We start from the raw sequence: 22,449 nt of genomic DNA, 5'->3' as shown, positions 1-22,449 counted from the left end.
TCACTGATGTATGTATCGATGTTTGGCCACCTCTAGTCCAGTGCATCAAAAAAGTTTTCAATTTTATTTTGAAAAAAGCAAGCTAAACGTAATTTTATTAGCGTATACGGCGTAATCCGACGGAAGCAAGCCCGGAAACGAAAAGGAAGACGGACAGGATCGGTATGATGAGTGGCAAGGCGGGCGGGGTGGTGGTGCTCAACTGCCGGACGTGCACGCGTGCCTGCAAGCAGCACAAGCCGCTGCAGGAGGAGATCGAGCTGGGCCCGGAGGGCAGCACCACGCTGGCCAGCATGCTCCACTACTGCGCCGGGCTCTCCTTCGAGCCGCAGGACGGCGCCGCCATGCCGCAGCACATCTGCCTCAACTGCCTGCAGCTCCTGGAACAGGCGTTCAACTTCAAGCGCATGGTGATCGATTCGGACGAGCTGCTCCGCCTGGGCCTGGACGAGGCGCATGGCCACCATCAGCAGCAGCAGCAGCAGCACCACCACCACCACCACCACCAAAATCAGCAGCACCACCACCCGCATCAGCAGCCACATCAACACCTGCAGTCCGCCGATCCTAGTGAGGAATACGTCATGATCGAGATGCTCAACGAGGAGCAGGAGTCATGCACTGTACGTACCCAGTATGCACGGGTCTTTAAGCTTAGAACGCGGTGGTAATAGTGTCAGTAAGTGACCTAGGCACCGTAACACTCTATTTTATAGAGGCACTTTTTGATAGGATGGGACATATGTGACAACCTTAAAAACCCATAAGTATAGGAAACTACTAAGAAGAAAAAGACAGATCCCAGTTATCCGCTTAAGAGCCTTATTATTAATATACAGATGCTCAATAAGAAACAGAACCCATTAATCGTAGGAAACCAATATATAGGTGTTCTATAAAGCAATATTTTAATTGACCTTTAAAAAAATGTTTTTTTAATGTGATACATGTGATGTGTGATATGTGACAACCTTAAAAAAAGAGCCTTATTATTAATGTGCATATAGTTGCACGCATAATAATCCGACTCTTACGCTTGTCCTACAAATATATGAATTTAACTTCTGGGTACTCTCCCTTTAAGTTACCGACATAAATTTCATAGCAAAAACCTATATTGACTTTGGTAGGAACAAGACGCGGAAGCGGAACGTCATTCGCACTCGCACTCGAACCACGAGGACGAGGAAGAGTTCGTCATCGAGGAAGTGGCCGAGCAGGAGGAGGAGCTGACGGAAGAGGAGAACCACCAGCACACTCTGGTGGGCAACCAGGAGGAGCACATCACCATGGAGAGTGTGCACGAGTTCCAGCCCGCCGAGGTGGAGTACGTGACAATTAAGGACGAATACGAAACGATTGTCACCGAGGAGGACGAGATCGAGGTGATGGACGAGTCAGGCGCACACGGCGAGATAATCGAGGGCCAGCTGATTGTGATACCGGCGGAGGGAGCCATGGACGAGGTGATCGGCGAGGAGGCTCTCGAATTGGACGAGGACGAGCGCGAGGAGCATTTGGTAAGTGTTCGAGTTGGTAGAATTGACAGCCAATCCAAGCATTTGATTGCCCGCCACCACAGCTGGCCGAAACGGAGGATGTCTGCGAGGAGGAGGACTTCCTGGAGGAGTCGCTGGACTCCACGCAACTGACCGCGGGCGATGCCCTGCCGCACGTGTGCACCGTGTGCCAGAAGGCGTTCCGCCAGCAGTGCCGCCTCAACCAGCACATGCGCTCCCACGTGGACGAGAAGCACTACGAGTGCGGGGAGTGTGGCAAGCGGCTGAAGCACCTGCGCAACTACAAGGAGCACATGCTGACCCACACCAACGTCAAGCCGCACCAGTGCAACATCTGCGCCCGCTTCTACCGCACCACCTCCAGTCTGGCGGCGCACAAGCGAACGCACGCGGAGGAGAAGCCCTACAATTGCGATCAGTGCGGCCGGGGCTATGCAGCCTACGATCACCTGCGGCGCCACAAGCTGACGCACACGGGCGAGCGACCCTACGCCTGCGACCTGTGCGACAAGGCGTACTACGACTCGTCCTCGCTGCGCCAGCACAAGATCAGCCACACCGGCGAGAAGGCCTTCACCTGCGAGATCTGCGGCGTGGGCCTGTCCCAGAAGTCGGGCTACAAGAAGCACATGCTGGTCCACTCCGGCGCCAAGCCGCACAAGTGCCACATCTGCGGCCGGGCCTTCACCTTCACCAGCAACCTCAATGCCCACGTCCGCCTGCATTCCGGCGAAAAGCCGTTCAAGTGCGACGTCTGCCTGAAGGCCTTTCCCACCAAGAAGCGGCTGAACAGCCACCTGCGGGTCCACAACAAGGAGACGCCGGTGATGGCCACCGCCAACGCCAGCGGCATCGATCATCGCCGGCGCGCCGCTCCAACCGGAGCAGCCGGCGGCGGAGCAGCGGCTGGCCACCACCTGACCGAAGTACCTGAGCAGCCGGTGTCCACCTCCAAAGTGGTGGTGGTGCTCTGAGCGGCGTCTGCCGGGCGGAGGATGCGGCTCTAGGGTCTAAGACTAGCCTAAGGTTTTTACATCTACATTTACGATTATTTGGAGCTGTTAGGAATCAATTAAACGCTAATGACATTGTACCATGTACATGTATTTTTTTACCCGCACCTAAGTGTCTGTTTTTAATCTAGCGGGGTATATAAAGATTTATTATATTTATTATTTTATAAGTAAATATACTTTATATATTACAAGGACAATCATTACATGTAAAATAATACAAAATCACAATTTAATAATTTTGAATTGAGTATTATTTAATCGCTCAAATAATTATTTTTAAATATTACTCAAAAAAGTAATTATTAAACTGTAAATTGTATATAAAATTTATTTTATTTAAATTTAATTTTTAAAGAATAAGGAAACTATTACAGTTTTGATGAGAGAAATATATCTCCCATAAAGTCCGTTAAATTTTTTCCCTATTTATCTATGTGCATCGTATTTAAAGAAACTTATTTTGCAGAAGCCACCAACGATAATGTGTGCTCTTATCCAGTCTCCTTGATAAGATAACGCACATTTCCAATTGACAGGTCATTAAATACTTTTCAAATTTGCCCTCCACTTTTGTAATAAAACATATGGGTTTGTATATATTGTTTTTGGTTTCGCTTTAAGGTCATCCGTTTATATTAATATTATTATGGTTACATTGCCAAACAACAAAAACAAGCAAGTTTAGTTATTTATTTAAACAAAAACATTCGCCTTATCGTAACCCAAGAAGGTAATAAAAGGAGCGTGCCTTCCCATCCTGCCACCCTGCAACTCCTGCTCCTTGATCGACAAAATATATGGCCAGTGTGCTGTTCCGAGGGTGAGTTTTCGTTGCCAATCCCGATTTCCGGTTTCTGGTTTCTGGGCTGGGCGTGGCCTTGGCGGCAGGCGGAAGGTTAAGGTATGGATATGGAACGGGTTGTGCGGTTTGGCCAGCCTCCTAGCGCCCCAGAATGTTGCGCGACCACTGCTTGACCATGGGCTTGGTCTTCGACTGCTCGATGCGCTCCGCCTCCTGCATTTGCTCGGCCAACTTGCGCTGATTGTCCCGGAACTGGTTGATGGGATCGTCGAACTGGCGGTAGTAGTGGAGCACCTCGCGCACATCGTCCACATTGTTCTGGGCAATGACTACGGAGTACATTTTCATTATTATTTGCTTATAGACGGAGAAACGGAGAAACTCACTTTTGAGGAAGGCAATGAGGTCCAGCAGTTGGCCATCGTCGTCGTTGCCATGCCAGCGGGCCAGGCCGAATGTGTTGTCCGGATGCATTTTGGTGGCATTCGCATCCCAGTCAATGACAATCACCTAAAATAAATTCAGTTCAGTTAGAGATTTCTATGCAAAACGGGGGATAGCGGCGTGATAGAACCTTCTTCAAGTCGCGGTTCAGGTTGTCCAGGTTCTTCACATGATGCCCGTCCACAAAGTGCGTGGCATCCCTGACCAGGCGGTACATGATGTACCCGTTGGGGTCCAGGGCGTCCAGGATGGGGAACACGGTCATGCCCTGTTCGGCAGTGAAGACAACGATCTCGAATTCCTTGGCGCACTCGGCCAGAAAGTGATCGACGCCCGGGCGCTTCTTGAAGCGCCAGCCGGTCTGGTACGTCCAGTCCGGGTGCACCAGCACATCCTTCATCTCCAGGACGAGCGTGTAGCGCGGCTGCACATACGGCGGCTTGAGCGGATCGGGCAGCAGCTTGGCCCGCGACGGCTCCTGGATCATGCGCTGGTAGTAGTGGATGCTCTTCCACATGCGCTGCACATACTGCTGCACCAGCGGCTTGTGTGTGAACTCGTCCTCGATGGTCTGCCCGTTGGGATCCACCTCGGGCTTCCCGAACTCGTAGACGGCCCACAGGCCAGCGGCCACGCCGCCGCCGCCAAAGATTGCGAAGCTGCCGGAGAAGGGGTTTCATTTTTGGGTAAGTAATTGCAATGGGGGAAGTGGTGGATGGCATAGGCATAACCCATTGTACACCCTCTCAGATCCCAGTCCTGGCGAGAACCTACCCCAGCTTCATGCGCTTCCAGGCGCGCTCATTCTCCTTGGCCTCCTCCTCCTCGCGCTTCTGGCGCTCCTGCTCGGCGCTGCTGTCCACCTCCGGAGCGGTCTGGGGAAACAGTTTGGCCAGCAGCGGGGCATTTGCGGCGGGTCCTTCGGTGGCGCCTCCAGTTTCCTGCTCTGTCGAAGGGAAAAAAAACACATGATTGGAGGGGCATTCGTTGGGCTTCTGGAGCGGATCACTTACTGGCCGTGCTGCTGCTGCTGTAGCCGCGGGCAGTGTGCAGGATCGGGGACAGCGACGGAGGAGCCGCTGGCAGCGATGTGGAGTGGGATAGCCGCGATGCAGCACGGCGGTGCTGGTTATGGTGGTGATTACCCAATGCGCGGTGCTGGTGGATTCGGGTGAGAATGTGCGGCGTGCTCAGGCTGCGCAGCATCTGGAGGACGGTGGCCGGTGCCATGGTCATGCTTCCCTTCCCTTCCCGATTTCGTGTCCTTGCGCTGGTTACGAGTCCTGCCCGCTCGCAGCGACTTTTTTCTTACAAAATTTCCAATAAAAATTTCGACCTCGCACCGGCACAGCGATAGCGTTAGGGTTTTTTTGGCTTGGCTGTCCTCAGAAGGCGTTAGTACATTTAGCACGTGGTGCCCGCCAGCTATGAATTGCAGTTTTGCAAGCCAAATTTGGCGGTTTTTTTTGTGTTTTGTTGAGTATTGTCACCTTTCAGCAAAGGTTATTTCGTTAAAACAATTGCTTTTATGCAGACTGTGCACAATAAATTTTAAACAAGTTTTGCGGGCTGCTCAAAAAAAAATGTATATGTAAAGAATGTCGATATTTTCCTATTAAAAACATTTTTTCTCGTCTTGACCACTATCTCAGTGATATTTAATATGTCACTAACTGCGTACAAATGTAGCTATTTTTAAGCTGTTGTGGTTGACTTGGGCTTTTGTACATACCAACACTGGTCCGTCAGCTGAGCGCTGAAACCATTTGACAACACTGGTTGCCAATTAGCTGCAAGCAAACAACCACAAAAAAATAAACTGGCGAATTAAAACGCTTAAATCAGTTTTATTTTAATAGCAGTCTAACCAATGACAACCATGTCGCTGGATGACTCGATGGAGCTGCTGGACAGCCCCTTGCCAAGTCGTCTCCAAACCCCAATGGACGCCCTGTGCCGCGTTTGCCACATTTCATCGCCCCTCTGTTTGCCGCTTTTCAAGCCACTTGATAATTTGATTTCCGGAAGACTAACAACTTTGGCCAACATATTGAAGTTCTGCACCGGCCTGGAGGTCTTGGAGACGGAGCTCTTCCTGCCCCACCACATTTGCCCGAGATGCGTGGAAAAATTATGGCTGGCGGTGGATTTCAAGCGGAGGGTCCACCAGATGGACAAACTTCTGAGACAAAGTCATTTGGAGTTTTGCCGCAACCAAAGGAACAATGAACCGAAAACCAAGGCTGGGATGTCGCCTCAAATCAAAGAGGACTTTATCTTTGACCTAGATGACCAGGAAATGGCAGACGATCCCCAGCAGGAGCTGAAAAATCAAGAGGAACCTAGCCCAAACGAGGAGGAAAACCTGAACTTGGAGGCAGATCAGGAGATGGAGCTTATTCTGCAGGAAGAGAGGCTGGATCTGGAGTTGGAGGCCCAGGAGGCAATCGCAGAGATGGAGCAGCATCACACCATTGAAGTGCTGCGACTGGGAGGCAAAACCAAGAAAGTTCAGCCAGCTAAAATTCCCAATCCCTTGCTTAAGTGTGCGGTTGGTTTGACTAAATCGAGAATTACTAACAGATATTAATGGTATCTACATTTTCTGCAGGTCGGTCGCAAGCAGCTTAGCAGCAACAGGACCCTCAAGTCCCATTTAAGGCTCCATTGCCCACAAAGCGTTGGAGAAACCCTCCAAATACAGCCCCTTTTGCAGGGCAAAGCTGGTGAAGATCTCTATGAAATTGTGGATGTGCCGGAGCAATCTGTAGTGAAGGCGTTATCCACCAACAGAAGGCGAGCGAACTATCCTAATCCCGCGCTGCAGTGTCCGGTGGGTTGGCTGCATCAGGAATATTAAAAAATCTTTTTATTTGTGTTTTCCTAATCGCAGGTCTGTGGCAAGCAACTGAGCACCAATCGGAATTTCAAGAACCATGTAAAACTCCATGGTCCGTTCAACAATGGCCAAGAAAACAGTCCACAAGAGTCCCAGTTGCAGGCCAAAGCTGGCGACGATCTCTATCAGATTGTGGAGGAGCCAGAGGAGCAACCACTGGCGATGCAAAAGCCTTTGGCCAGCAGGAGCCGGCAAGGGAAACCCCATAATCCCTTGCTGCAGTGTCAGGTAAGTTGGCTTAACAGATGTGACTTCAAAAGATGGTTAACTCTTGTGTTTTTTTAAGATTTGCGACAAGCAACTGAGCACCAACAACTCGTTCAAGTACCACATGCAGCTGCATGGCACGGCCACGCCGTACGCATGCAAGATATGCGGCAAGTCCTTCAAGACGCGCAACGCCCACGACGGCCATGTGACGCTGCACGATGTGAACAATCCGAACAGGTGCCCCACCTGCTCCAAGGTCTACCGGCAGGCCTCCTCGCTGCGTACCCATCTGCTGATCCACAGCGGCATTAAGCCGTTCGAATGCACCGTGTGTGGCAAGCGGCTGACCCAAAAGTCCGGCTACAAGAAGCACATGCTCACCCACACGGGCGAGAAGCCGCATGGCTGCGACATCTGCGGCCGCAGTTTCCGGTACTCGAGCAACCTGATTGCCCACAAGCGGTGCCACAGCCAGGAGAAGCCCCACCACTGCCAGGTGTGCCAGAAGCGCAGCTTCGGCAGTCGCTCCGAGCTGAACCGCCACATGCTGGTCCACAGCAGCGATCGGCCGTTCGGCTGCGACGAGTGCGGCAAGTCCTTCAAGCGGCAGGTCTCCCTCGGCATCCACCTGCAGTCGCACAAGGAGGGCACGAAGCGGAAGAAGGACGATCGGAACATGCATCCGGACAGTCACGAAGAGACCTGATCCCAGACCTAGACTTTACCTTGTACATCTCTTTATATGCAGAATGGTTAATTAGTTAATAGTTACTTAATTATTTCTATCTTATTGAAACACAGGATGATATTCGTTTGTTTTTCCCTTTCAATGGGAATTAATTATTTAATTTCCTTTGGATTATTCCCTGCCCATTTAAAAGTTTGTTTTACAGTCAAATAACCAATAAACGAATTCCCCTTCCTTATTTAAACTATAAATATGTAAGTTTTTAGGTCAGAATATATCTCTATATTTCTTCATAAACAAAATGGTTATTAGGTCATAGTTACTTTTTAATTTGTTAAAATTATGTTTAATATTCGACACCAAAAAGCAGGTTTCCTAATGAAAAACTGTAGGTGCTAAATTCATTCACTTTCATGTTATAATTAATTATTTCATTTCTTTTGGATTATTACCTGTCCATTTAAAAGTCACATTTAAAGTAAAAAAAAACCAAGAAGTAAACGAAATACACTTGCTTCTCTAAAACTAAATAGTTAAGTATTTAATTTTGTGTATATCTGTATATCTCTTCATATAGAAAATAGTTATTTAGTTTATATTTTTAAAATGCGACACCAAAAAACATTATGTTATATGTTTAATTATTTAATTTATTTTCGATTATTCCCCGTCCATTTAAAAGTCACCAATAATTAATTGAATTCCCCTTGCTTCATTAAACCATTAAAATACAAAGTGAAGTTTTTAGTTTAGTTTGCTTTTATTTTCGGTATTTGCCTTTGTATAATAACAAGTTCTGAGTGTTACTGTCACAAAATACGCTCTAGGATTAAATATTGTTCCTCTGCTCTCGACTAAATTATGTATTGTATATATATTATATATATTAACAAGGGGCGGGGCCGTGGAAGGGAAAACATTTCCCCGACTTGAAAACTTTCGAGTCTTGCTTCGGGATTTTGGTTGCCTCTCATACGGAGAATCTCTATCATACAACTGGAAGTTTCGATTGGGATTGGTGTTTTCTATGCTTAATAACTATGTTGAACCGATTTTACATGCTGAGAAACCAATTAGAGGAGTGCGGAACGAGTGTGCGAGCGAATGGACAAACATAGAGGCTGAGAATTAATTAAAATGGGAGTTGCAGTTGCAGATGCCTTCGCGTTCTATCGCGTGGATACACATAAAGTTAATGCATAAATAAATATATATATATATATATGTTTAGACAATGTGAGTGCTTGCTAATACTTGGCAGACATAAAATGAGAATAGATCACAAGGAGTCGCATAAAAACAGATGTTAATCCATATAACATGTGGGATGATCAATAATATCAGTGAGTTAAATAAAAATGAGACTGAGACATGAGACATTAGACTTGATAGCTGATAGCTGATAGCTGAATGCTGATAGCCCCATCCTCTCAGGGTTCTCTGGATCTGTGTGAACAAACAAGGGAGACTCCTCGCCACTGCTAATCCTTCTCCTGCTGCTGCAGCAGGGCGGCGATCTCCTGGAACTTGTGCCGAAAGTCCACGCTGCTCTCGCTGATCACCGACATGCTCGACGAGGGATCCTTTTGGGGGGTGAAAAGAAGATGAGGTGGACACCATTTCATTATCGAGCAGGAGTGGCCAAAAAATAAGGGCTGGCTTACCAGTATGTCCCGGGTGGCATCGATCTCGTCCAGGTGCCCCAGCAGCGACGTCAGCGAGAAGTCATTGATGTTGTCCTCCAGCCAGCGCGCATTGGAAGTGGAATCCCTGAGCAAGTGCATCGGGCTCACGCTGCCGTGGAAGAAGTTTTGCGCTGCCAGGGAAAAGATCACATTGTAATAGTGAAATTAAAAGATTAAATAGCTAACTAATTTAAATGTAAATATGTTTGAAAAACACATAAATATGGAAAAACAAACAACAAATTGTGTTAAACAAAATTAATGCATTAAATGAAAGACAAATATTGAAAGCATGAGTTCGTTAATTGTTGCTTAATGATTTGTTAACATTGCTATAGTGAAATTAAAGGAGAGTATTAATCTAAATATCTAACTAATTTAAATGTAAAAATGTTTAAAAATGAATAAACAAACAATATAATTGCATTGAATGAAAGACAGAAGACAAAAACCTGAATTCGTTTTATGTTTTCAAATGATTCGAAGAAATTGTGTTCTACCAGAGAAAATTTAGCATTTTAAAAGCGAAATAATATTATAAATAATTCTAATGCACTAAAGAAAAATGCATTTAATGATAGACAAAATAATGCTGACAAAATATGAATCTGATTGAGGTGAAAAAATTTTGTGCTGCCAGGAATAAGAGAACATTGCAATGCGAAAAAATAATATAAATGATTCGAAACTTGGTTAGTAAGCATTTAATTGGTTTTAAATATGTTTATATATAATGTAAAATTAAATCAATAAATTTAATTATGATAAATGATTCCAAACTTGGCTCCTAAGCATTTATATGATTGTAATATGTTAAAATGTGAACAAAAACCAAACAAAATAATGGTATGCAATACAAAAATGCATTTAATGAAGACTTTGCCCAGACAAAAGCTTAATTCGACTGAGGATGTGAACTCAAAGGTGAAACCGAAACCATTCTTAGACATAGATCTTCCTACTTGTGCTCTCATCCTGGACCGCCTCGGCCAGGGAACTACTGCCGCCGCCGCCGCCACCGCTACCGACGCCGGTGGTGCTGGTGGCCACACAGAAGTCCAGATTGGGCATGTCCCGTGCGCCACCCTGGGCGGATCCCTCGTCGAGGAGCTGCTGCATCGTCTGCGGGTGCACCTGCTGCTGGTGGTACTGCGGGGGCATCACCACACTGCCGCTGGCATCGGATGCGGATGAGCCGACGCCACTGGCACTGCCGCCGCCGTCGCCCAGGCGCTCAATGGGCTCGAAGAGGCCGCTGTGGAGCTGGCGCACACTCAGCAGATCGTACGGACGACCGCCCATGGAGGCGGGGGGCAGGAGGCGACGCTGCACCAGCACCTGGCGACTCATCTTCTGGCGCGTGAGCTGAGCGTATAGATTTGGGGATTAGTGAATGAGTTGAGGGATTTAAAGGGCTTCCAAACCAGAACACCCCCAAAAGCCTTAGCTGGCAGTACTCACCGCTGAAAGCTGGCGGACAGGATCGATGATGTTGGCTATGGGCCGTCGCACTGGCAGCATCGGGGTGCGGAAGGTGCCCTCCATGACGCCACCGGCGGCCGCCGCCTCCGCCAGCTGCTGCGCCTTGCTCATCAGGTCCCGCTTGCGGTCGCAGGTATGGCCGCAGGTGCACTGCCGCTTGCGCACCCGCTCGCTGAGATTGGCCACCAGCAGCAGGTGCTTCAGCTTGTTGCCCACCGACGATGTGGTGACGGCCTTCACGCGCTCCACGCTATCACAGTCGTTGGGATTGTACGGCAGCGAGGCGGCGGTTACGACGGAGGACGAGGAGGAGTTGGAGTTGGAAGACACGCTGCTCGCCTGGCTGTTACCCGTTTGCGTGGCCACCGACGACGAGGAGGAGGAGGAGCTGCTGGCTGCTACAGCCACCGAACTGCTCTCCGTTTCGCACCAGAAGTACTCCAGCTCCAGCTTGGAGTCCTGGCCAAAGACCACGTACAGATCGCCAATTGTGATGTCCGCCGCATTGGCCTCCGTCCAGCCCTTGCGTATGCGCTTGAGTATCTCGTCGCTGAGCAGCGGCTTAAAGTTGCGCGCCGTGGCCGCGGCCGCCGCCTCTTTGGCTTCTTTGCGCTTGGAGCGCGCGGCCGGGGGACCAGCTGCTGGGGTGGCAGGTGCCGGTGGAGCTGGCTCGCTGGCCACTGTCGGTGCAGCCGGATCAGTTAACGTTTCGGGCTGCTGGTCATCGGCGGGCACAGGGGCAAGAGCCGTCTGAACCGTCTGAACCGTGGCCTCCACAATGTCGCCGAGAAACTCGTGAATCTCCTCGCCCAGCTCATCGCCGCTGCTGCTCTCCAGCTTCAACAGGTTGCCCTCCAAGGGCAGCGCATCGTCCAGACTCTTCTCCAGCGGCGGACTGGCGCCCGACTTGGGCTTCTTGGCCTCCGGCGAACGCTTCTCGGAGCCGCTCTCCGTGCGGGGTCGCTTGCTGGCCGCCGACGGAATGAACGGCTGGCTGCCCAGCGTCTCGCTGCGAACCTTGAAGCCCATGCGCTCCTCGTAGGCGGCCAGGCAGATGTTGATGCTGCTCAGGTAGGCGGTTATGCTGAGCAGCGGTCGGTGGATGGCCACTCCCGGCCGCGGCTGGAAGCACAGCGATGGATCCAGCGAGGCGGCAGTGGTAGTCGTCGGCGGCGGCTCTGGTTCATTGTTGTTATTGGCGGCGGCAGCGGCGGCGGTGGTGAAGACGGCCTTCTCTTCGTGCAGTCGCTGGTCGGCGCTGCGCCACTTGAACTCGAACGTCTTGATCAGGCCGATCAGCTTCTTGTGCAGCGGCACTATGATCCTGCCGCGCGGATTCTGGGCCAGCGACTGCACCCGACCGAAGGCCTCCATGTTGGCGGGCGTCACCAGCACCTCCACTTTGCTGGGCAGCCGTATGTCCTCAAGGGAATCTGTTGGTGATTGGCCAGACATTAGACAATGATATTTTGGGGAGACCCTAGACCTTAGACTCACCATCCAGCTGATTGAGGCGTCGTAGCGCCTTGCACGACGGCGTCTTGATGCGGATGTTCTTGCCCTTGCAGCGCACAGTGATCTGCCCCTGGTAAACCAGCTGCTTCAGCTTCATGAAGTGCTTCTCGGTGAGGAACTGCAGCTTGCGCCGCATCTCGCCGTAATTGATCAGCGTGTACAACTCCTGGGCGGGCTTTTTCAGCTCTGAAAAGAACACAAATCATCAGTTATGCGATCTAAAGTTGTATTTATTCCATTAATAACTTGTATTTTTTTTTGTCAATCACCTTTTAAAAACCTTCAAAAAGGCAAAGGGCTATTGAGTTTCGATGTGGTTTCTACGAATTTTAAAATTCACAGACAAGACAATCGCAAAGAGTTCTTGGAAAAATAGACGCAAATGAATTCCCCGAATTAAACGATTCTCTTGAACTCAAAGAGCTTTTACACATTTATACATACGATTTTTGGCGCGCTTTAACAAGGAAGCAGGGTTTTAGTTGTGTATTTAATTAATTCTTAGAATTTACCTAGATTATCCATATGAACAACTTTCATTTTAAAGCCAACATAAATTTAATAAGCTCATTCATTTTAAAGTGATAGGAGAAGTCTATTTAAGATCATTGTTGATAGGAGAACCTCTCCGAATGTTTTTTTTTAGAAGATACCCTTCTAGAACTTTTTGATTTGTTGACCCCATTTACGAATATGTTAACCACCGAAAGCTTAATGGTTTGGGGGCGACTTGAAGACTCCTGGAGGAGCTGGCTTACCTTCCGAGTAGCGCACATACTTGCAGATCTTGTGGTAGGTCTGGTAGTAGTGCTGGCGCACCTGGTCCTTGGTCTTGAAGCTGTAGTCGCTGCTGGCGTTGCGGCGCTTCAGCTTGGCATTGATGCAGTTGGCCACCGCCTCGAAGTCCTTGCCGAACTCGTTGAGGGCGTCGAAGAAGCAGTTGCGCTCCACGTTCGTCCAGGTGGTCTTCCCGCTGCCCGTCTTCAGTTGGCTGGGCGTCTTCTGGGCGGCCTTCTCCTCCTTCTTGCTCACCTCCCGCTCGCTGGGCGGCGGTGTCATCGGTCGCGTCTGGTCCTGCTTCATCTTCTGGATGACCCGGGCACTGGCCCGCGTTCCCGGGCAATTGTGCGTGGTCACCGAGCCGAGGAGCTCCTCCTCTTTGGGCAGCTGGATCGTCTTAGAGTGCATTTGGCCACCTCCACCTCCACCTCCACCACCACCACCACTTCCCTTGCCATTTGCATTTGCATTGGCAGTGGCATTGGCATTTGGCAAGGGCTCCTCGACGGAAACGGCTAGCGGCGGCTTGCACAGGTCCTCCATGTTGGCCAGTCCACAACCGCTTGTCGCCTGGACAGGATTACCAATGGTTATACCAATTAAACTGCGTAGTCTTTGGGGGAGAGGTGGGCAAAAATGGCGCTCGCCGCCGCCGGAGTGGCGGATTGTTTGGTATTCTTGCCACACCGTCCGTACGGATTGCTCCTTCACTAAACCGTAACGAGCCCGAACATTTGCTTGGCTCCCGCGGGCACTCACCTAAAAATCGGACATGGAAAATCGGTGCTATATGGCTATATTAAAAATGCTATATTAGAGGTGGACATCGATGCCAAATCTCATCGATGATTTCAAAACATCGGCACTTGCGATGTTGGGCAGAGCATCATCCATGTTTTGCCATCTCTAACGGGGGACCGTTAACAGTGAAATTCGTGCTGTTAACTTGTTTTGTTTACGCCCAGTCCCGACTACCGAGCTCTTTTCTAGCTAGCTCTAGCTAGTAACTAGTCACTTGCCATATAGCTTACGTTTATAGGCTAATTTAAAGCTAAATTTAGCTAGATATAGCCTTTTTGGCTATATCCTTAAACTAATAGAATTTTTTTCGCTAGTCTATACAATTTAAACAAAACCGTTAAGAAATGTTAAGAATGGAAATTATAACAAGGAAATATGTAAATACAGTGCAGCAAAACAAAAAATAGTTTCTTCTTAGGGTATTCCAAGAACATGACTATTAACAATCTATACAAAATCTAATTAATTTTTACATATAGGAAAGTGGCCAAAATAACTGTTCAAAATATTATAAGACAAGAAGAGGGATCAGTTTCTGCAAAGAAATTATAAATACAATTGACTAATCAGTACCTGATTATTATTTTAATTTATAATATTTTAAATACTTAAATGACTTACATTCTAAGTAAATTATAAAAATATATTTTTCAGATAGCAAAATATTTTTAGCTTACCAGTCGACAAATCACAGAAGTCATTAAAAACGTAATCCCATTTCGTGTTGTTTTACAGTTTATTTTCTTAGATTAAAGACTTAAAAATTAGCAAAAAAATTAAAATTGTCTTATATGGATCACAAATAAATACCAACAAAGAGTAATACTAACAAAACGGTCACAAGTATCGAGATGAGCATTATTTTTTTCTGCAATTAGAGAAGTATTGATTTGAATTTGCGATTGTCTTGGGGATTTGGGGAGGCTATATTCACCTTGCGCGCTTTTTTTTGGTGCTGTTCGGCCTGGTCCAGTTCGTCCGCCCCCTTGTCCACGTGGAGGGTGGCCTGTTGGGCGTGGAACTCCACCCGCTGGATCACCTCGCTCTGCTCCATCACCAGCGTCTGGATGCGCATGAACAGGGCGTGGACCTCCTCGATGGACTTCTCCAGGCGGCGCAGCTCGTTGAACCTATCCATCATTTCGCGCAGCGTCTGTCGCTCCTTTTCCGTCTCCTGCAGGAACTGAAAATATAAAGTAATTTAAATGAAAATATTATTTTCGAAATATTTAACAATGCACCATTTATTGCGGTAGATTGTGATTCTCAAAAAGCAAAACATTTTATTGTAGTTTTAGTCGTGGCGCAAAGGTCTCAAATTTCTCGTAAAATTACATAATGTCAGTTAAAAAACATTTATGAATCCAATGCATTTAAAAAAAAATTCTTTTCCTGACATTTTAATACAAATTTGGACCACTCTAATTATTATCAAACAATGTTTCTTTAAAAAACCAATAAATTTGCATTCAAAATAATAGAACTTAAAAATTAAACTTTAAGAAAAATTTCAGTGTGTTCTAAATAAATATTTTTCTTGTTTTGTCCTTTGAAATGTGTCAATTAATGATATGTCTAAAAACAAATTTAAAGTTCTAAGGAAGGAACAAAATAAGTAAACGTAAATTAATTTTTAATTGTTGCCTACTATATAAATCAAAATTTTAATTCCACTCTGCACATATGTTTACAACATTTCTCAGTGGTGATGTTATTATCAAACAGATGTTGCTATTGTTATTTTTCATTTCCCGCAATTTGTTATGTACTTACATTATCCACAAAGAGTTTGGTTGTCTTGTTTTCGATGAGTAACTCGATTTCTTGTTCGCTGGCTTCTGAATTAACTAAAAGGAAGAATAAGTATTAAAAACAAAATCGCTTGACATTTAAGCTTAAGGTCTAACAGAAAAGTGCTTATTTTAAAAAAATTCAAATAACTTTATATATATTTACTGAGCAATCTTACTGATTTTTGTATGCAGTCTCAGATTTTTTTTGACTTTGGTCTCGTAGTTCTGTAGGAATAGTTCGTTTTTATGCCAGAGATTTATGAAAGTCTGGTGGAGGCCGTAGAAGAGTGTCCTTTTCATCCTCGCCTCCAAACTGTAATCGTTTTCCGCCGGCAGATTTGTCTTGAAGTCCTTGAATCTCGTCATCAGCGTATTGCCCAGCCTCAGGTTCTTGTTGTGAAGGTCATCCATTTCGTTCTCTGGAAAATAGGCTAAGTATTATAGATAAACCAATCTTATTTCATGGGAACCCCATTCTCACCGTTGAAAGTGCGCAGATTGATGGTTTGGGACATGCGGTTCATCGCCTCCAAATTGGCGGCTATCTGTGCGAGTTGTTGTCGTATCTCCGTGTACTAATAAGAACACAGTTTATATAATAACTATTTTTTTAATATTTAAAAAAGCCATTAATAAAGCTTTTTTAATTTATAAAATCTATATATTTAGAGGTCAGTCCCAGTAGAATTAAGGAATTAACATTTTTTTTTATGAATCAAAAATTCTAATAAAAAAAAGTTAGCAACTAAAGGTGCTAGATATGTTCTTGATAGTATATTCCTAGAACATTTAAAATTGCGGTTTTAATATATATAAATCTTGTTGTACAAGAATATTTATAAAAACAAAATTTAAAAAAATTAGAATTTTTAATAGAGTTTGTTGAAATGTTTTCGTTTCGTCTTTGTTTTATTTCCATACGATTTTCTGCCGGTTGCCAAGTGCTAAATATTTGTTTACATTGACGTAAAGTTGAGAAACCCCCCAAAACAAAGTGGGCGGGACTTTTCTCTCTACACTGTTCTCTCAACTTCCCGTGACCACAACAAAACACACTTAATATACTCAATGGAAAAGGTTCATTTCTACACTTATCACGAGTTTTTGCGATTGAGTAATACAGCTGATTCATATACAAGCCTTCACTAAAAATGAGTTTTTCTCCCTCTCTGGCTCTCTGTTCTCAAGTTCTCATAGAGAGTAAATGTCATACTGTTTAACTGGATATTAACGGATTTTGTTATGATTATCTATACGCTTCTCTTTTTCTGGATTTAAGGGTATCTTGCAGATTTGCATACATACCACATGGAAAACTTATAATATGCAGTTTTAAATTCTAAATGTAATTTCAAATATAAATTACTATTGTTTGTAAAAAAAATGCTTCAGCACTTAATTATTCACAAAAGAATGGCTTTGAAGTTGAGCCAACAAAGTTGTCAATTTATTATCTTAGTACAGAGGTTAATTCATAAAAACTATCACTTTTAAAAGCACTGTTTAAATTATTAAGCCGGTTATCATTAACTTTGTTTCAATTGGTATATATACTTTGTTATTTAATGATATATAATATCCCAAATCCTTGTTTTAAACTCACCGGATTGAGAATATCGTCCACATTCGATCCATATTGTGCCATTTTCGAACTGATCCGATCCTTGGCTTCGCTACTAATGTTATTATTATTGTTGTTGTTGGTTTGGCTGATGACACTGTAGCTATTGTTGCTGCCGCCGGTGTTGTTGATGATGAACTCCGTGGTTCCACTGTACACGTTCAAAAGCAGTGACCCGTTGGACGACGAATTCGAGTTTGAGTTCGTGGTCAGCGAGCGCTGGAATCAAAAAAAACAAAAAAAAATGTCCAAATAAATTCAATATGGGTCCATGCGATCTTAACGAACTGCAGCGAAAAACTGAGAAAAAAACTAAATAGAAACTACAAACTTTGGTTGAGTTTTTTTTATTTACGTTTGTGTGTTCACAATCTGGCGCGGTGTAAATGAACAATAAAAATGACTTCGGTACTGAAATTCACTTAGTGCTAAAAGTTTGGAGGGGAACGTGAGGTGGGTGTGGGGTGTGTGTGCCCCGTAAGTGTGATGTGTGGCCACATTATCGCCGTTATCTCTGGCCGATCTGATAAATACCATAGAGAAGCCCCCTCTTTGCTGGTTCTCAACTCGAAAAGTGCCAAAAGCGGCCACAAAATTGTGAGAAATTGAGCGAATTGCAAAGGAGACGGCAGAACAGTGGTCACCAAGTGATTTAAATTGTATATATATTGTCTTTTAATATCTTACGTTTTATTATAGAGAAGAAGGGGAATATTTTTATATTTTCATTTCAGAAGTGACAATAGTCTGAGAGAACTTTTGACAATAATGTATTGAACATATCTCACAATCATTTTTCAAACTTGTACATCATTACAACGCTAAATAACTACATTTCATTATAACATTTATTTTAATAAAATAATAACAGTACATTTTACTAATTTTTCATAACGACAGTTTTGTCTAAAAAATAATTTTTTTTTTCTCGATATTTGTTTACAATTTAAATTTCAGTCTTTGCATATTTTAAATTTAAAAAAAAAAAACGTTTAATAGAATTTTGTAAAAATGGAATATTGTTTAATTTTTTTTTTACGCCTAATTAAATGTTGTTGAACCACTGTGCCTCAAGCTAATTAGCGGTTACCTCATCCACACCTCCCAACCGCCCACATACCTAATATTTTCTTATTGCCGCTTCACTTACCTGTAAAAGCTCAGGTAGTCGATCTTTTCCCATTTCGGTTTGTTGGATTGACTTCTATGTGATTTGAAATTTATTTCAACTTTCAAATGTTTTGTTTAATTGTTTTTGTTTTTGTCCTTTTTTCAAGCGTTTAACGTAGTTTTTGCTGCGGTCTTGAGCTTTGTTCTTAATTGTCGTTGTTGTTGTTGGCTCCAACAGCTGTTCGCGAATGAGAAAACTATATGAAGAGCGCAAAAGAGAGCGAAACTTTTCGCTTTATCTGTTATCAAAGCTTATCAGGTGAATTGATAAGGACCGCCTAAGTATTTACGGAATGCCCTACACAATGAGAAAGAGAGGGAAGAACGAATAAGAGAGGGAGGGGTATTGAAAGAGTGATTGAGAGAGCAAAGCCCCTAGTATCACTTATCACCTTTTTGCCATTTGTTTGCCGCTCTTTTCACTCAGTTTTCTCTCCTTTCCTTGTTTCAACACACTTTTCCACAACACACAAAATAAAATGAATTATAGGGAAAATAACTTTTCTGTATTTTACAATTTATTTTGAATATTTTTCCGCTACATTTACTTTCGCTATTCGATTTATTGGAAATCGATTCCTTTGTCTTGACCGTGCCGCATTCGTTTTCGAACTAAAAAATTGACGCCGGAACAAAAAACGCAGAGCCTCCAAGTCGCGTCGAGATTTCTTTCAATTCAAAAAGATTAAAGACAGCAAACACTCTGGGTACAGCTGGGTGCATAATAATAGTAGTTATCTGCAATAAATACCTTACTTTCAATCAACAACACAAAATGTATACTATATTAGCATATATTTATTATAACAAGAAAAATATTTAATAATATAAAATACTTACATATTTACATATATTCTCGTTTGTATCGTTTGTACTTATCAAGCTATTTTTTGACGACAAAGTTTCAATTTAATATTCAAAATTTAATTTATCTTATAACCAGTAAGATTAGATTTAAGTTATTTTAATAAAGAAGGTCACTAAAAAGTCAATTTTTATTTCTGCAGTAACAAAAACTTGTTAGTGTTTTTTGACATTTTTTTTTTTTAATTTTAAATGTTAATAAAAACAAGTTGTTTATTTAAAAGACCAATTTAAACACTGAATCACTGAAACATCAATTAATATTCCTCAAGAAAATTGTATAAACATTACAAAATTGAAATAATTTTTTTTGTTCGTTTTTGTTTTAATTTTTGCAAATACTACTACTACTACTACTTTGTTGAACACGACTGTATTTGATACGTTCGTGTGCTTTTGCTGGAGAGCGATAAAGATGGAGACTCGTACTATATTTTGTGTAGTTAGTTACGATCTACATTTTTTGTTGTCTCCGAATAAAATGAATAGATCGTCTTTTGCCCCCGAAATGAAAACTGGTTGACGGCGGAGAAAAATGTGTTAATTGCTTTTATTATTATTATTACTGTGTTGTATGGTAAATATTTCTACACTGTTCTGTCATTGTTGTAGTTGCAGTATTTTCACGATCCATGCCGCTGTTCAATTGAAAAAAAAAATACAAATAAAAATAAACCTGCGACGACAACGTTCAAAAGTCACTTGCGCTAATAAGTTGAACTTTTTTCTATTGCCGTTCGCTTGCTATAATACCAGCATATGCATTTTACAGGGTATCAACGGGTGGGATTGATGTAGGTCAAGGGTGTATTCAGTGTTCATTGTCACATTTTTAGCGAAATGCAAATGTTTTAAAATACCAAAAGCCGATTATTTACCAACGCCGTTTTATCCCGGTTTTAGATAGAAATTGTTCTCTCATTTCATATCTTCTTATTTTTACTCGAATAAAAAAAATACTACCAGGTTACGTACAAGTTTTATTTTCAAAGGTAATAAAACAAATTAGATTTAAATATAAATACTTTAATTTAAAAGTATTTTGGATTGTTCGTCTGTTAGAACAATATTTAAATACAGAAGCCTTTAAAAAAGTGTTTAACTTATGTATTTACATTATTTTTTTTCTGGGGTAATTGGTATTAGCTTTTAAAAGTACTGCTTACTTCCAGGGTATTTTCATGGTGTACCCTCTTTTTTGTTTTCTATTTTTGCGGTTGCAAAACGAAGCTTAAGCACTGCCCTCAACTACGTCAACAACAACAATAAAAAATAAAACCATCAACACCAGACAGTTGCGAATTTCCATTTCTCATTCGGTTCGCAATTCTTCTCAAGTTGCCATGCCATAGAAAGAGATGGCATAAAAGAATAGCAACAAGAATTCTTCCCTCTCTAATAATTCTACAAAAAGAGTAGGTAAACGTGATATATTGATACTGTGAATTGAACTGCGAGCAACGCCATAAGGTAAAGACATTTAAATCGATTTATAAAAAATTATGTGAGCTATGCGAATTCGTCGATATACTTTTTATTTGAATTTGAATTATTTTTTAACTCAAAATATGGTTGAAGACTTAAACCAAATATAGAGTTAATGATATAATAAAATAAAATTAAAATTAATTAAACTAAAAACCAAAATATACTTTAACTTCAATAATTTAGAACTGCATACTCAACTAATAAATATTAATGAGTTATAAGAATATGGCTTAATGGTTTTAACCTTATACGAAAATTGTACTTACCTTCAAAGTTATACAAAAATTTTTAAACAAGTTCAAGTGTAACTTCTCGCCCCTTTCTGGAATTTAAAACCTTAAATCGCTTATCAGTTAAGTTTTTTGGAGTATAATGTGACGTTTATAAGTCATTTACCTGGGAAATGCCTTCTTCCCTTCTTTCTCCTCTGACTCATCGACGATTTCTCGCTTAACGCTTATTAAAAGTTATTAAATTGCTCGAGAGTCGTGAATTCACATGTATGTATGCAACTCTGACTCAATGGAGATATTGTATTTTATACCCACTTGTGTGTATGTGTATGTATATGTATCGTATTAAAAAAAAAAGTTTAACAAAGCTAAATTTAATTTAAGTAGAGTGGCGAGAAATGCTTTACAATGCAATTCCATGCAAGTTGTTTATTTTTATCAATCCGTGGGATCCATTCGGATGGGAAAGGTGCCGCTAAGATTTGTTAAAAATTATACAACAGTGATTAAGACAGTATATTAATTCTTTTTTTTAGTTGCTAAGCTACAAAAAAAAAAAAGTTGAATTACTATAAATAATTTCTTTAATCATTTGATTCAATGGAAATGCCATTTAAATCTTTCCTCATTTCAGTTTCTAACCTTAACAATTTATGTTTTTTGTTTTTCCTTTATTATTATTTATTTAAAATCATATCTTTCCTCAACCAAACATATCGTTTTAGGATCACCTTCGCCTAAGCCCCAATTTCATGGCAACTTTACGTTTAACACCTTTTTGCACATTGTTTCATTGATTAACTACAAACAAGGGGAAATGTGGCCATGGGTAGGCAAGTTTATAGTCCTGGTTGTTTTGTTAGTTTTCTCGGGTTTCGCGCTTGCCTTTTGTTTACAATTTATTTTGTCATGTGTCGAAAATTGCAAATTTATGAGTTTTTGATGAGTCTTTTTGTGCGTTGTCCCCACCTTAGTTACCACTTCTGTTGTTATTTTTTGTTTGTTTTTATTTGGGTCAGAGGCTCACGCACAAAACGAGAAATGAAAACTGGTGGAAAAAGCGGAGGGGCTGGGGGGAAAGCGATAGCTTTGGGAAAATCAGAGGGGCGGCGGGGGAGGTTGTGAGTGCGCTTTTTGACTTTTGATTAAATTCGCACGCGTCAAAAAACTAAAAAATATATATATATTTGTGTACACGGCCACGTACAATGATACAAAAAAAAAGGATAATAAATAATTGAGCTTTGGCTGAATGGGCTGGACTAGCAGATATCCCTCAATTCCAAGATATTAACTATTAGAAATAGGAAATTTGTCTTACCAAAATTGTTTGTATAATTCAATGAGCTAGCTTTAATGTTTAGTTTCCAATAGCGATTAAAATATTATTCCCACATACTATAGACAATCTTCGAAATGTGTCGATATACCCAAGCAT

The 22,449-nt window shown here is 43.0% G+C and overlaps 5 protein-coding genes across 10 annotated transcripts; 2 read left to right on the top strand and 3 right to left on the bottom strand.

Annotated features, from left to right (window-relative positions):
* The first annotated feature begins 22 nt into the window (after nucleotides 1–22).
* On the top strand, nucleotides 23–2,641 carry LOC128260410 (zinc finger protein 436). Its single transcript, XM_052993384.1, has 3 exons — nucleotides 23–623; nucleotides 1,131–1,520; nucleotides 1,583–2,641. Exons 1-3 carry the CDS (start codon nucleotides 165–167, stop codon nucleotides 2,492–2,494), a joined length of 1,761 nt encoding a protein of 586 aa, XP_052849344.1. The 5' UTR covers nucleotides 23–164; the 3' UTR covers nucleotides 2,495–2,641.
* A 545-nt stretch (nucleotides 2,642–3,186) lies between these two features.
* On the bottom strand, nucleotides 3,187–5,357 carry LOC128260411 (mitochondrial import inner membrane translocase subunit TIM50-C). Its single transcript, XM_052993385.1, has 5 exons — nucleotides 4,796–5,357; nucleotides 4,557–4,728; nucleotides 3,913–4,441; nucleotides 3,725–3,848; nucleotides 3,187–3,667 (listed from the first exon to the last, which is right to left on the bottom strand). The coding sequence occupies exons 1-5, from the start codon at nucleotides 5,016–5,018 to the stop codon at nucleotides 3,477–3,479; spliced, it is 1,239 nt and encodes a 412-aa protein (XP_052849345.1). The 5' UTR covers nucleotides 5,019–5,357; the 3' UTR covers nucleotides 3,187–3,476.
* Nucleotides 5,358–5,546: 189 nt separating this feature from the next.
* LOC128260409 (zinc finger protein ZFP2) lies at nucleotides 5,547–8,204 on the top strand. Its single transcript, XM_052993383.1, has 4 exons — nucleotides 5,547–6,333; nucleotides 6,394–6,615; nucleotides 6,676–6,909; nucleotides 6,968–8,204. The coding sequence occupies exons 1-4, from the start codon at nucleotides 5,653–5,655 to the stop codon at nucleotides 7,595–7,597; spliced, it is 1,767 nt and encodes a 588-aa protein (XP_052849343.1). The 5' UTR covers nucleotides 5,547–5,652; the 3' UTR covers nucleotides 7,598–8,204.
* A 116-nt stretch (nucleotides 8,205–8,320) lies between these two features.
* LOC128260407 (protein cramped) lies at nucleotides 8,321–13,887 on the bottom strand. Its single transcript, XM_052993381.1, has 7 exons — nucleotides 13,801–13,887; nucleotides 13,020–13,611; nucleotides 12,244–12,447; nucleotides 10,726–12,179; nucleotides 10,227–10,629; nucleotides 9,244–9,395; nucleotides 8,321–9,162 (listed from the first exon to the last, which is right to left on the bottom strand). The coding sequence occupies exons 2-7, from the start codon at nucleotides 13,582–13,584 to the stop codon at nucleotides 9,061–9,063; spliced, it is 2,880 nt and encodes a 959-aa protein (XP_052849341.1). The 5' UTR covers nucleotides 13,585–13,611; nucleotides 13,801–13,887; the 3' UTR covers nucleotides 8,321–9,060.
* Nucleotides 13,888–14,549: 662 nt separating this feature from the next.
* On the bottom strand, nucleotides 14,550–19,041 carry LOC128260414 (syntaxin-4). 6 transcript variants are annotated; one of them, XM_052993396.1, is made up of 8 exons: nucleotides 18,819–19,041; nucleotides 18,407–18,724; nucleotides 17,239–17,475; nucleotides 16,117–16,210; nucleotides 15,812–16,054; nucleotides 15,616–15,689; nucleotides 14,777–15,025; nucleotides 14,550–14,710 (listed from the first exon to the last, which is right to left on the bottom strand). In XM_052993396.1, exons 2-8 carry the CDS (start codon nucleotides 18,437–18,439, stop codon nucleotides 14,639–14,641), a joined length of 1,002 nt encoding a protein of 333 aa, XP_052849356.1. In that variant the 5' UTR covers nucleotides 18,440–18,724; nucleotides 18,819–19,041; the 3' UTR covers nucleotides 14,550–14,638. The 6 variants fall into 6 exon arrangements, with proteins under 6 accessions (XP_052849356.1, XP_052849359.1, XP_052849358.1 ...); XM_052993399.1 differs by having other exon boundaries at nucleotides 18,407–18,704; XM_052993398.1 differs by having other exon boundaries at nucleotides 18,407–18,604.
* Between the last annotated feature and the right edge of the window lie 3,408 nt (nucleotides 19,042–22,449).

Source organism: Drosophila gunungcola, assembly GCF_025200985.1.
Source record: "Drosophila gunungcola strain Sukarami chromosome X unlocalized genomic scaffold, Dgunungcola_SK_2 000023F, whole genome shotgun sequence".
Classification (NCBI taxonomy): domain Eukaryota; kingdom Metazoa; phylum Arthropoda; class Insecta; order Diptera; family Drosophilidae; genus Drosophila; species Drosophila gunungcola.
This window is presented reverse-complemented; position numbering and strand designations above follow the sequence as displayed.

What these genes read in the sequence shown, in the direction of transcription:
- LOC128260414 (XM_052993396.1), bottom strand. Translation starts at nt 18,439, where the DNA reads ATGGGAAAAGATCGACTACCTGAGCTTTTACAG. An exon ending in GAGACTGCATACAAAAATCA is followed by an intron (nt 15,690 to 15,811) that starts GTAAGATTGCTC and finishes TCTTCCTTTTAG; the next exon opens with TTAATTCAGAAGCCAGCGAA. An exon ending in CCAAACTCTTTGTGGATAAT is followed by an intron (nt 15,026 to 15,615) that starts GTAAGTACATAA and finishes TTATATTTTCAG; the next exon opens with TTCCTGCAGGAGACGGAAAA.
- LOC128260411 (XM_052993385.1), bottom strand. Translation starts at nt 5,018, where the DNA reads ATGACCATGGCACCGGCCACCGTCCTCCAGATGCTGCGCAGCCTGAGC. An exon ending in TGAACCGCGACTTGAAGAAG is followed by an intron (nt 3,849 to 3,912) that starts GTTCTATCACGC and finishes AATTTATTTTAG; the next exon opens with GTGATTGTCATTGACTGGGA. An exon ending in CCTCATTGCCTTCCTCAAAA is followed by an intron (nt 3,668 to 3,724) that starts GTGAGTTTCTCC and finishes TGTACTCCGTAG; the next exon opens with TCATTGCCCAGAACAATGTG.
- LOC128260409 (XM_052993383.1), top strand. Translation starts at nt 5,653, where the DNA reads ATGACAACCATGTCGCTGGATGACTCGATGGAGCTGCTGGACAGCCCC. An exon ending in ATCCCTTGCTTAAGTGTGCG is followed by an intron (nt 6,334 to 6,393) that starts GTTGGTTTGACT and finishes CATTTTCTGCAG; the next exon opens with GTCGGTCGCAAGCAGCTTAG. An exon ending in ATCCCTTGCTGCAGTGTCAG is followed by an intron (nt 6,910 to 6,967) that starts GTAAGTTGGCTT and finishes TGTTTTTTTAAG; the next exon opens with ATTTGCGACAAGCAACTGAG.
- LOC128260407 (XM_052993381.1), bottom strand. Translation starts at nt 13,584, where the DNA reads ATGGAGGACCTGTGCAAGCCGCCGCTAGCCGTTTCCGTCGAGGAGCCC. An exon ending in CTGTCCGCCAGCTTTCAGCG is followed by an intron (nt 10,630 to 10,725) that starts GTGAGTACTGCC and finishes CTATACGCTCAG; the next exon opens with CTCACGCGCCAGAAGATGAG. An exon ending in ATGCCACCCGGGACATACTG is followed by an intron (nt 9,163 to 9,243) that starts GTAAGCCAGCCC and finishes ACCCCCCAAAAG; the next exon opens with GATCCCTCGTCGAGCATGTC.
- LOC128260410 (XM_052993384.1), top strand. Translation starts at nt 165, where the DNA reads ATGATGAGTGGCAAGGCGGGCGGGGTGGTGGTGCTCAACTGCCGGACG. An exon ending in AGGAGCAGGAGTCATGCACT is followed by an intron (nt 624 to 1,130) that starts GTACGTACCCAG and finishes TGACTTTGGTAG; the next exon opens with GAACAAGACGCGGAAGCGGA. An exon ending in ACGAGCGCGAGGAGCATTTG is followed by an intron (nt 1,521 to 1,582) that starts GTAAGTGTTCGA and finishes CCGCCACCACAG; the next exon opens with CTGGCCGAAACGGAGGATGT.